Raw genomic sequence first — 10,909 nt, 5'->3', positions numbered from 1 at the left:
TGCTCAAAGAAAATGTGTCACCTCTTGCAGTTTTTGCTTCAGGATGTGCTGTCTGGCCCAGCTGGCTGCTGGAACAGGGCGGTGCTATGGATGGCAGCTCCTCAGGCTGTAGGGCACAAGGCCTACGATGTCCCCCAGTTTTGTCAGACTTCCTGCTTCACACAGTCTGTTCACAGCCCCTCCTCAATGAGCCCAGGCCCCCCATCCCAGTTTCCCCTGAAAAGGAAGTCCTAATGCAGAGCAAGGACCCAGGCCCTGCTCATTCAGGGGTCCTTCAAACTCCATTGCCAACACCAAAGAAAGGCTTAAAGGGCCTTGAGAAGCTGGTAACATCAGTTTTATTGGGTTGGGGCAGCAGCCACAGCCTGGCTGTGGGTGGGGCGGGCCCTCACAGGTTGTTGAGTTCCAGCAGGGTCTGGTCCAAAGTCTGGTGAATCTCGACGTTCTCCTCCTTGGCACTGGCCAAGGTCTCTGTGAGGGGAAGCAGCAGGTGAGGGAGGAGGGAGACACAAGGGGGAGACGTAGGGGGACAGGGCCAGGGGAAGGTGACCTATAAACATTGAGTGGGTCAGGAGACACAGGAAGACACATGCTTTCAGGGACCTCAGGGCCCCATGGCAGGGACAAATGGATGGACTGACCAGGATGAGGGCAACAAGACGGACATGGATGCCTCACTCATGGCCTTAGGGTCATGAAGGTGGGGTGGGGAGGCCTGAGTCATAAACTACTTTATCCTCCTCTTTAGAAGGTTTAAGAAAGTTGGAGACAGAAGGTAAGACAAAGACTGCGCCAGGAAAGGAAGGGCCAGACAGACTTGAGGTAGAAAACAGACCTGCCGCTGCAGTGAAAGCCTCATGTTGCAGATATCCAACATTTTTTCCAAGCTCCATTCCAGACCTTTTGCAACCTTCTTGCCCCTGTCCTGCACCTCACCACCCTACTTCCTTTCCAGTCACTCTGTTTGATCCTGGAACCCCAGCTAAGTGCTCTGAGGTCAGTGATTGGCACCAGAGGGGGTCATGGTTTGACGGGGCTACACGTGTCCACATGCAGCGGTGAGTCAGAGAGCGACAGCCAGGGAGTGCCTGTGCAGAGGGGTTTCAGCGTGGGCCATGGTGTTTTGTGGGCAGGCTCAGTGCAGGGGCTGGGGGTGTCAGTAAGAGTCAGGGTGTCAGGAGTGAACCAGTGCTCCGTGGTGGCGATAGAGGTGCTCTCTGGAGGGCAGGAAAACAGCATGGAGACCAAGTTCAGAGTTTATTAAGCAGCAAAGGGGGGTGGAGGGGACAGGTAAAGGATGAAGCCAGTGCCAGAGTGGGTGGTGGGCATGATAGGGGCTCTCCCTAGGCTGTCCCAGCCTGGCTGTGCAATGTTGGCAATTTCTGCTCCTCCTGCCTGCTCCCCTCCCCATAGAGAGAATAGAAAGGAGAGGAGAGAAGAGGGCTGAGGTGGCCACTCTGGCGTGGGGCTCAGAGGGAGGTGATGTCATTGAGTGCGTTGTCCAGTTCCTCGCTAATGGCCTTGTACTTCATCTTCTGGGCATAGACTTCATCTGGGGGGGGGTCCAGGGAGGCAAACAGGTGGGAGTGTGGGAAAGGGAGTGGAGGGAAAGAGGAAAGGAAGGAAAGAGGGCAATGGAAAGAAAAACAGAATCAGAGGTGCACAAAGACAGAGTGAAAGAGGGAGGCCAGGGAACAGGCTGGACGGCTGTCGGGAACTCCTTCTCCCCATCTCTACCCCATCTCTTTTCTGTCCTTCTCTGTACCCCAAATTGGCTCTACCCACAGAAGCTCCTGTCTCCCCAGGGAGCTGTGGGCACAGTGCTCTCCACAAGCAGAAGTGCTTGCTTTGCAGGGAGAGGGAGGGTGCTGGAGCCAGAAAGGGCAAACCTCCTAAAGCCGGAGGTAAAAGTGCAGCTTGCCTGAGAAGGCTGGAAGCGAGAGAAGTGGGAAAGTGAAAGGGTTATCACAGAATAAAAAGGAAAGGCAACTTTAGCCACAACACCATTAACAATAGAAATAGCCACAGACTCACAAATATCTGGATGTTTGCTTTTGCCAAATCTAGCTTAAAACAGTGTTTTCTATGAGTGTTGTCATGCAGACCTAGATGTTCAGTCCAATAGCTCTCTAGTTAATAAGCCAGTCTCTGAGCTAGAACTCTACTGCGTTACACTCGGGGACGCAATTGTCTATATGGGTGCCACTCAGAGTGTGGCATGAGGACCAGCAGCATCGGCAGTACCAGAGAACTAGCTAGAAATGTAAATCCTCCAGCCCAAAGTCAGCAATCTCTTTGGGGCAGAGCCAAGGAATCTGTTTTTAAAAATCTCCCAGTGATTCTCATGCATGCTGAAGTTTGAGAAGCACTGGAGTTGTTGTGCCGTGGGCAGCTACAATTACTTGAATTGTAGATGTGGCCCACAGAGCTGGGGAGTTGGTAGGGTCCTAGGTGGTCCAATCCTAGTTTACTGGTAGCAAATAAGATGGGATGAGAAGGTATGGGACAGACTGATAATCACGGCAGGTGTGGACCTACTTATAAAGGCTTCTTTTACCTTCTAGGTCATCAATGGTTTTCTCCAACTTTGCCACAGACCTCTCAGCAAACTCTGCTCGGGTCTCAGCCTGGGGGTAAAGGCAGGGTGGGAGAAATGGCAAAGAATTAGGCCCTCCCACAGACCACTGCCTAAGTCAAGCTTCTTGCCCATCCCAACCCTCAAGTGTCCTGCCACAGGCTGTCTCTGGCAAGGACTAGGGTGGCTTGAGGGGAGACTGGGAACTGGAAGAGGACTCTCACCTCCTTCAGCTTCTCCTCCAACAGTTTGATCTCCTCTTCATATTTATCTTCTTTGGTGGAATACTTTTGGGGACACACACAGGCCATCAGTACAGCACCACCACAGATCCTTCATTTCTCCATTGTACCCCGTAGGCTCCTGGCCATCTTGCCTCTGTTGAACACCCAGCCCCTCCCTGCCTTGGGCCTCTCACCTCCCTCCCCTGTGGGACCCCATCCTCACTGCCCCTCTGCTCCCGTCTACCTTGTCCGCCTGGGCCTCCAGGGATTTCAAGTTGTTGGTAACAATTTTCAGCTCCTCCTCTAGGTCCCCACATTTACTGCAGGGGGTGTGTGGCGGGGGGGGCGGGGTGTGAGGGCACAGCGAAGCCAGACAGTGGAGATGGCACAGCGGGGGATGGGTGGAGGAGAAAAGAGAAGAGCAAAGTTGTGAGAGTGATAGCAGGCAGGGCTCAGAAGCCCCAGGCCCTTCCTGATCCCCAGCAGCTGAGAAAGAGCAGTCTGCGGTGCTGAGACGGAGGGAAGGTGAGCTGAGAGAAGGCGCCATTGCCCAGAAAGGTTCAGAGGGGTCGCTACCTCCTCCTCTGAGGCCATCAGGGACTTGAGGGCCTGGTCCATGGTTCGAAGTTCCTCCTCCAGCTGTCTGGCTCGGCTGGGGGCAGCGGGCAGGGGTCAGAGAACAGGGCCTGTCCCTATAGCCCCAAGCCTAGGACGCTACCTCCCCACTATGTGGAAGGCCCCAGGGCCAATGGGCCCACTTGCCACCCCAGGGTATCTTTACCTCTCAGCCACCTCAGCTCTCTCCTCCGAGCGCTCCAGCTCTCCTTCCAGGATCACCAGCTTCCTGGCCACCTGAGGGAAGTCAGAAAGAGAGGGTAGATCAGTGGAGAAGGACTGGGCATGTTGCAGGCTGGGCAGCGAGCAGGCAGAGGGGCAAGGCTGTCACCTCTTCGTATTTGCGGTCTGAATCCTCAGCGATGTGCTTGGCCTCCTTCAGCTGCATCTCCTGCAGCTCCATCTTCTCCTCGTCCTTCATGGCCCGGTTTTCAATGACCTTCATTCCTCTGAAAGACAGGGAGAGGGTGAGCGTGGGGTCAGGACTAGCAGAGACAGGCTCCCTCCTCCTTCCCGGACCATCCTCTCCGAGGCCCCAACCACCTCTCGCTCTCATCAGCCGCCTTCTCGGCCTCCTCCAGCTTCTGCAGGGCTGTAGCCAGGCGCTCCTGGGCCCGGTCCAGCTCCTCCTCAACCAGCTGAATGCGGCGGTTCAGAGAGGCCACATCTGCCTCAGCCTGTGGGTCAGAGGTCAGGTGTCAAAAAAGCCTCGTTAGCCTTGGATAAGGATCAGAGAGGCTCCAGAGGATGGCAAGATTCTTCTCAGAAAGAACTGAGGCTTCCTGGTTTCTAGACATTCTATGTAATTTTTTCCCAACCAATCATCTTCTCCCCAGACTGTGCTCCAGTAAAAATGTGCATTCGGCCGGGTGCGGTGGCTCACGCCTGTAATCCCAGCACTTTGGGAGGCCGGGACGGGTGGATCACGAGGTCCGGAGATCGAGACCAGCCTGGCTAACACGGTGAAACCCCGTCTCTACTAAAAAAATACAAAAAACTAGCCGGGCGAAGTGGCGGGCGCCTGTAGTCCCAGCTACTCGAGAGGCTGAGGCAGGTGAATGGCCTAAACCCAGGAGGCGGGGCTTGCAGTGAGCTGAAATCTGGCCACTGCACTCCAGCCTGGGCGACAGAGCGAGACTCCGTCTCAAAAAAAAAAAAAAAAAAAAAAGTACATTCAGGCCGGGCATGGTGGCTCACGCCTGTAATCCCCGCACTCTGGGAGGCCGAGGCGGGTGGATCACCTGAGGTCAGGAGTTTGAGAGCCACCTGGCCAACATGGTGAAACCCTGTCTCTATTAAAAATAAAAAATTAGCCAGGCATGGTGGTGGGCACCTGTAATTCCAGCTACTTGGGAGGCTGAGGCACAAGAATCACTTGAATCCAGGAGGCGGAAGAGTTGCAGTGAGCTGAGGTCGTGCCACTGCACTCCAGCCTGGGTAAAAAGAACGAAACTCCGTCTCAAAACAACATGCATTCCTTGCTTGACAAGCTCTGCTCCCCTGCTGCAGGGCCTCTCCTGCACCGTGCACAGTTAGTTTCCCAAAGGTCACCTGCACACGAGTCCTCCTGTTCCCTGTGAGAGCACTTCAAGTGCTGGGGCCAGGTCTGATGCAGCTCTGATTCCTACACAGCAAAGCCTGGCCCAGGTAAGGGGATGGGGAAAGAATCAGGCCAACCAGACGTCACTGCTGCTAAGAATAGCCCGTCACAGAATCAAGCTCAGTGATGCTGGGCATGGTGGTGCACGCCTGTCATCCCAGCTACTCTGGAGCCTAAGGCGGGAGTTCAGCTTGACCCTAGGAGCCCAGCCTGGGCAACATAGCAAGATCCCATCTCAAAAAAAAAAAAAAGGCCGGGCGCGGTGGCTCAAGCCTGTAATCCCAGCACTTTGGGAGGCCGAGACGGGCGGATCACGAGGTCAGGAGATCGAGACCATCCTGGCTAACACGATGAAACCCCGTCTCTACTAAAAAATACAAAAAACTAGCCGGGCGAGGTGGCGGGCGCCTGTAGTCCCAGTTACTTGGGAGGCTGAGGCAGGAGAATGGCATAAACCCGGGAGGCAGAGCTTGCAGTGAGCTGAGATCCGGCCACTGCACTCCAGCCCGGGCGACAGAGCGAGACTCCATCTCAAAAAAAAAAAAAAAAAAAAAAAAAAGAATCAAGCTCAGTGATGTAATCTGTTATCAGCTGCAAGGCAGACTCCCAGCAGAAGCCCAAGAGCAGGCCTATAAGGGACACCCATGGCTGTAGCAAGGGGCTCCCTGCCAAGGCCAGCAGAGAGCTGGGGGCAATGCAGGGGCAGTGTGAGAGATGTCTACTCAGCCCCTGGGCTTGCAGTAGGAGGCAAAACCATGGAGGTTTTGGAAAAAATTCATAAAAACTGCTCAAACACTGAGAAAAAGGGCAGAGCAAGGCGAGTGCCAATAAAGGAAAATGAGAGGAGCAGTGCAGCCTGGTGTTAAGAGCATCGGCTCTGAGTCAGACTTGTCTTTGAGCCACAGCTCAGCCACTCAACACTTGTGTAACTGTGGGCAACTTATTTAGCCTCTCTAAGCCTCAGTTTCCTCCTTCACAAGTTGGAGTTAACAATAACAGTTCCTTCTTCTTAAGGCTGTTCTGAGATAATCCAGTGTTTCTGATACTCAATTAATCAACAGGACCCGCAGTGAGGTCCATCAAACTAAACAGGTTCTCTTACTCCATGCTACATTCACTGAATTGGGATGTGTAGGGTGGGGGCTTGGGAATCTTCTCTTTTTTTTAAAGCCCCCTAGTGATTTTGATGATATACCAAGTTTGGGAAATCGTAAAATAACATGCAGAAAGCACTGAATACATTGCCTGCACAGGGTCCATATTCCATAAATATTAGATTATCCCCTTTCTCTGTCACAAACAAGGACACAGAGACCCTGAGATTTCAGAGTGGAGAGGAGAGAGGACCTGTGTAGGGGAAGGAGGTGGAGGGAGGGGCTGGGGGCAGCACTTGGACACAGCATAGGAAGCAGGTCCTTGGTAGGACTGTAGGGCAGGAGAAACAGCACCATATATAGAGAGTAGATGGTAGCTTGTCTTCCAGGTGCTGAAGGCACCTGGAGCTTGGCCACCTAGAGTGACAAGGGCCCATCATGGGCACAGGGCCGGATGACTCAGTGTGGAAGGATTCTGGGGACAGCATTGGGGGTTGGGAAGAATCACTGTGGGGAACATTGGAGGACCACCCTAGAGAGAGGTGAGACTAAAAGAAAAACTCTTCATGATGGTGGAGTGACAAAAGACTGGAAAGTTTGGGAAGGTCCTGAGGTCCTCATCATGGGACTGATATGTGCCATTTCCTGCCCCTCAAGCTCTTCCCAGTTACAGGGGCTGCTCTCTAGCCACAGGACAGGCACTACTGTCCCCATTAGAAAAATGGGAAGCAAGAGAGAGGGAGAAACTGAGGCACCATGTAAGTTGAGTGCTGTGTTCAAGGTCACCAATAAGCTTGGGCAGTCTTTCCTATCTGCTTCTGGTGCCGTGGCTCTGCCTCCCCAGCTCTGTCCCTGTCCCCCCCGCCCCTCCAGCCCCAACCAGCTCCTTGGGTTTCCAATCCTGCCTCCAGCTGCACTGGGCCTTGGTTATTTATAGAGTGTCAGATGCCCAGGGTCGTCTGTGCTAGCAGCTGCAGGTCAGCTCCCTCCCAAGTGCCAGGACTGGTAGAGAACCAAAACTGGAGGCTGGAGGTCACAGAAGCCCAACCCTGGGGGGCTGGGAACATGAGCAGTCGACACAAACAGCAATGTCATCTCTGATGTTCAGACCATGCTTTATGCTAATCTAACCATAGGTTCATCTTAAAACAATCCTGGGTGGAAGGAAGATGGGGAAACTGAGGCAGAAAATGGGGAAACTACCATGTCCAAAGCCATATGGCCATTCTCCTACCTTAAGGAGGGGGTTGGGAATGGCAGGAAGTGAAGTCTGGTTGGGGTTGTGGGTGGGCAGAGAAATCTCAGGGTAAATAACCTGTCCAGGTAGCTGCTTTGGCATCTGTGGCCCTGTCCCTCTGCCCTGTGGCCTGGCGTGGTCTCCAGGCTGACAGCTTAATGAGGGTAAATGAGGAGCCATTAGAAACTGAGCCGCTGGGGCCCCAGGGCATAGCAGGGCTGTAGAAGCCAGAGGTCAAGGCCAGGGAATTTCTAATGGCCCCTTAGGGTTGTAACTCAAGTGAGGCCTCATCTCTGGATCCCTCTCCCTCCTCCTGCCTGCTAGTACCTCACACCCACATCCCTCCACCCCCAAATGGCTGCAGTCTCCTCTCCAATTTCAGCTGGAGGATTAATTGAGGTAGATGGTAAATTCTTATACCTTCCACCCCCACAATGACTCACTGCTTGATCACTGTACATTCTAAAAGCTGGAACCAAACAGAATTACAGGGCTAAGTCCTCTGGGGGGAGTGGTAGGTGGTTTTGATTTATCCACTGTCTTGGATTACTTGTGTAAGGTTACCCTAACCCTGGTTACTGAGATGAAACCATTTCTTTCCTGGTGCTGGGGACACAAGGGGATAAGGTGCCCCTAATCCCCTTATTCCCATACCTGGGGGGCCCCTCCCTAGTGCCCTAACTCCTCCCATTGTCCCCCAAGTCCACACTCACATCAGTGGCCTTCTTCTCGGCCTGCTCCAGTTTCTCCTGGGCCTCCTTCACGGATTCAGAATACTTTTCCACCTCATCCTCTGTCCCCTTCAGCTTCTTCTGGAGGGCCTGCTGCTCCTCCTCCAGCTGGGACAGAGGGGACTTGGTCAGCCAGGCTGGGAGGGGGCCCAGGCCCAGAATGGAGACACGGTGCGTGTAGGGGCCCTACTAAGATTTGGAGGCTACTGAGATGGAAGCGAATAACAGAAGAGGGACAGTCCAGTCAAGGGTGCTGGTGGGACTTGTTGGGGGTACAGAGAAAAAACTTCAAGCTCCAAGGAGCAGGACCAACCACGCTCTGCAAGGGCAGGAGTGGAAATCAGGGTCCTGAGGCTTCCCCAGGCTATGGGTAGGGGAGATAAGCGGCTCTGGCGAAGGCCCTGAGGGTAATGTGAAGGCCCAGCCCGCACACTGGGTGGGAGAGAGCCCTGGTGGGCAGGCCCAGGGCTGGGGGACCCATGGCAGCAGCCCACCCCTGCCCTTGGTGCGGGGGAGAGCAGGCTGCATTGGGCCCGGCCCTAACCTGCTTGCAGCGGTCCTCAGCTTGTTTCTTGTCGGCTTCGGCCTGCTCGGCGCGGTCGATGGCGTTCTCCTTGTCCAGCTTCAGCATCTGCATCTTCTTCTTGATGGCGTCCATGGCTGCGGTGGGGGGTGGGCAGGCCGGCAGGCAGTGAGGACCGGACGGACTGGGCTGGCTGAGCGGACTGGGTGCACGGGTGACAGGCGAGGAGGACCAAGCGGAGCTGGGACGTCCCGGCCGCGCGGGCGCCTAAAAGGCAGGGAGGGACCGGGCGGGGCCGGCAACCAGGACCCTCCCCCACCTCGGCCCAAACCTTGTAGGGGCAGAAGCACGGCCCGGCCGGGGGGCGCACCCGCCCCCTTCGCCTACCCACTGGGGACCGCCTCCCTTGGGGTCCCGCCCCCATTCCCCTCTTCCCCGCCAGCCGTCGGAGGAAAAAGTAGCAGAAGGTCGGCTGGAAAAACTCCGGCGCTGCGGAGGGGAGGGGACCCTTGGGCTGGGGGCTCCGTGCTTCCTCTGAGTGACAGCCGGACCCAGTGGCAGCTGCGGCTGGGGCCCCTGGGGCTATTTCGGGGCGTGAGCTCACGGCAGCTGCCCAGGCGCAGCGACCGGCGTGCCCCCCCTCAGCTGCAGCAGCCGCTACCCTTAATTTAGAAGTTTCCTGCAAATCCCCCTGGATTAAATGTCTCTTGGGAGGCGGAGCTCCTCGGCAATTTGAGTGCCTCAGTTTACCCAGAGTCCCTCTAAGTTTGCGTTATCGACGTGGTGGTAGTAGCGGAGTCTCATCGGGGGCTTGGGGAAACTGAGGCAGGAGGCGAGCCCAGAGCCCCGGTCGCGGTGCGGAGTGTGGCCGGGCTTGCTGCCCCCGGGACCGGCCTGACCTCTCATCCCCTCGCCTCCCCTCCCAGCCCCCGCCCCTGGAGCCAGGCCCTTCCTGCGAGCGCCCGGCGGCTCAGGACCCAGCTCCCCGCCCAGCCCCCCACGTGTCCCGCATATTTTCCACGCGGTTGCGGCTGGGCTGGTCACCGCGCGTTCCCCGCCCCCGCTCCCACCCGGACGCGTAACGAACCCCTCCGCTCCCCGCCCCCGGCTCGCCTGGCCCCACTCCCCTCCGCGCGCCCTCCCTCTCTTCCCCCGCTCCCCGCGGACGCTCCCCTCTTTCCCAGTGGGCCAACTTTATGCTGAAATTTCTTTTCTGCCCTTTTTTGGGATGTTTCCCCATTGGGAGGCGGAGTCGGGCTGGGGCGGGGAAGGCGGAGGGCGAGGCGAAGAGTCACTGAGCTGCGGGGCGTAGGGGGTCCGGGGCGAGGTGCCTTCTCCGACCCAGGCCGCCAAAGCAGTTCCGGAGCCGGGTCGTGGGGTGCGGGAGTCGGAGGTGCGGGGCGCAAGGGTGTTTGTTTTCGTTTTTCCCTGGGGTGGGGTGAGGGGAGAGGAAGTGGAGAGCAGCCCGGAGGAGGGGGAAGGGGAGGAGAGAACAAGCGGAGGAAGCCGGGAGGGAGCTGCTAGCCTCGCCCCACCCTCCCGTCGTAGAGGGGCGGGAAGCCTGGATTTTGCAGTGGACTGGGGACCGTGGGAACCCGAGGCCGCGGGCCGGGGCGGTAGGGAGGAGGCGTGGAAATGCATTCAGATCTGTTTAGCTGCCTGCTAGCCACACGGAGAGCAACCCTGGCCTGACCTGGCAGTGTTCCTCTAACTCCATGGAAGACCCCTCATCCACCAGTAGCCTATGCTGGACCACTGGGTTTCCCCTGCCCTTCGCGTCTCACATCCCCCTAATCCTGAAGAGGCTGCTTCTACCAATGAGGTTCCTCCTCGGGTCGGTCTGGGCTGGCTTCTGGCCGCTCCTTATGCATTCTCCAGTCTAAGTGTTTTGTAGTTTTACTTCTGGTTCCTCCATTCATTCATTCATTTGACTGTCCCATGACGTTGTTGTCAAATATCTTTTTAAAAGTTAATGCGAATATTATCTAAAATCCTCCAAACCCCTCCCTAATCCCTGTTCCCCCACCTTTTTTGAGACGGGAGCTTGCTAGATTGCCCAGGCTGGTCTTGAATTTATGGGCTCAAGTGGTCCTCCCGACTCGGCCTCCTGAGTAGCTGGGATTACAGGCGTGCGGGCACCCTGCCTGTTTTGAGGAGAAAAAAAAAAATCCACATTTCTTAATATGGTATAGAAGCCCTGCTGTTTTGGCTCTTGCCTGCCTCTCCGGCCTTATCTCCTTCCATGCCCAACCTCACCCCCAGTATTCAGACTTGTACCTCATGCTGCATTCGTAATGAGCTACGTGCAGG

General features: G+C 56.1%; 1 protein-coding gene across 6 annotated transcripts; it reads right to left on the bottom strand.

Annotated features, from left to right (window-relative positions):
• Positions 1-305: 305 nt before the first annotated feature.
• Positions 306-10,518, bottom strand: TPM2 (tropomyosin 2). Of its 6 annotated transcripts, none has more exons than XM_025360774.1 (9): positions 8,621-10,518; positions 8,059-8,184; positions 3,958-4,091; positions 3,746-3,863; positions 3,581-3,651; positions 3,044-3,119; positions 2,800-2,862; positions 2,558-2,627; positions 306-1,217 (listed from the first exon to the last, which is right to left on the bottom strand). In XM_025360774.1, exons 1-9 carry the CDS (start codon positions 8,732-8,734, stop codon positions 1,021-1,023), a joined length of 969 nt encoding a protein of 322 aa, XP_025216559.1. In that variant the 5' UTR covers positions 8,735-10,518; the 3' UTR covers positions 306-1,020. The 6 variants fall into 6 exon arrangements, 5 of the variants coding, with proteins under 5 accessions (XP_025216559.1, XP_025216560.1, XP_025216562.1 ...); XM_025360775.1 differs by lacking the exon at positions 3,044-3,119 and adding an exon at positions 3,376-3,451 and having other exon boundaries at positions 316-471; XM_025360777.1 differs by having other exon boundaries at positions 316-471.
• Positions 10,519-10,909: the final 391 nt, after the last annotated feature.

This window comes from Theropithecus gelada, chromosome 15 (genome assembly GCF_003255815.1).
Source record: "Theropithecus gelada isolate Dixy chromosome 15, Tgel_1.0, whole genome shotgun sequence".
NCBI classification, from domain to species: domain Eukaryota; kingdom Metazoa; phylum Chordata; class Mammalia; order Primates; family Cercopithecidae; genus Theropithecus; species Theropithecus gelada.
Note: the sequence above shows the minus strand (reverse complement) of the source record. Positions and strands in the feature narration are given on the sequence as shown.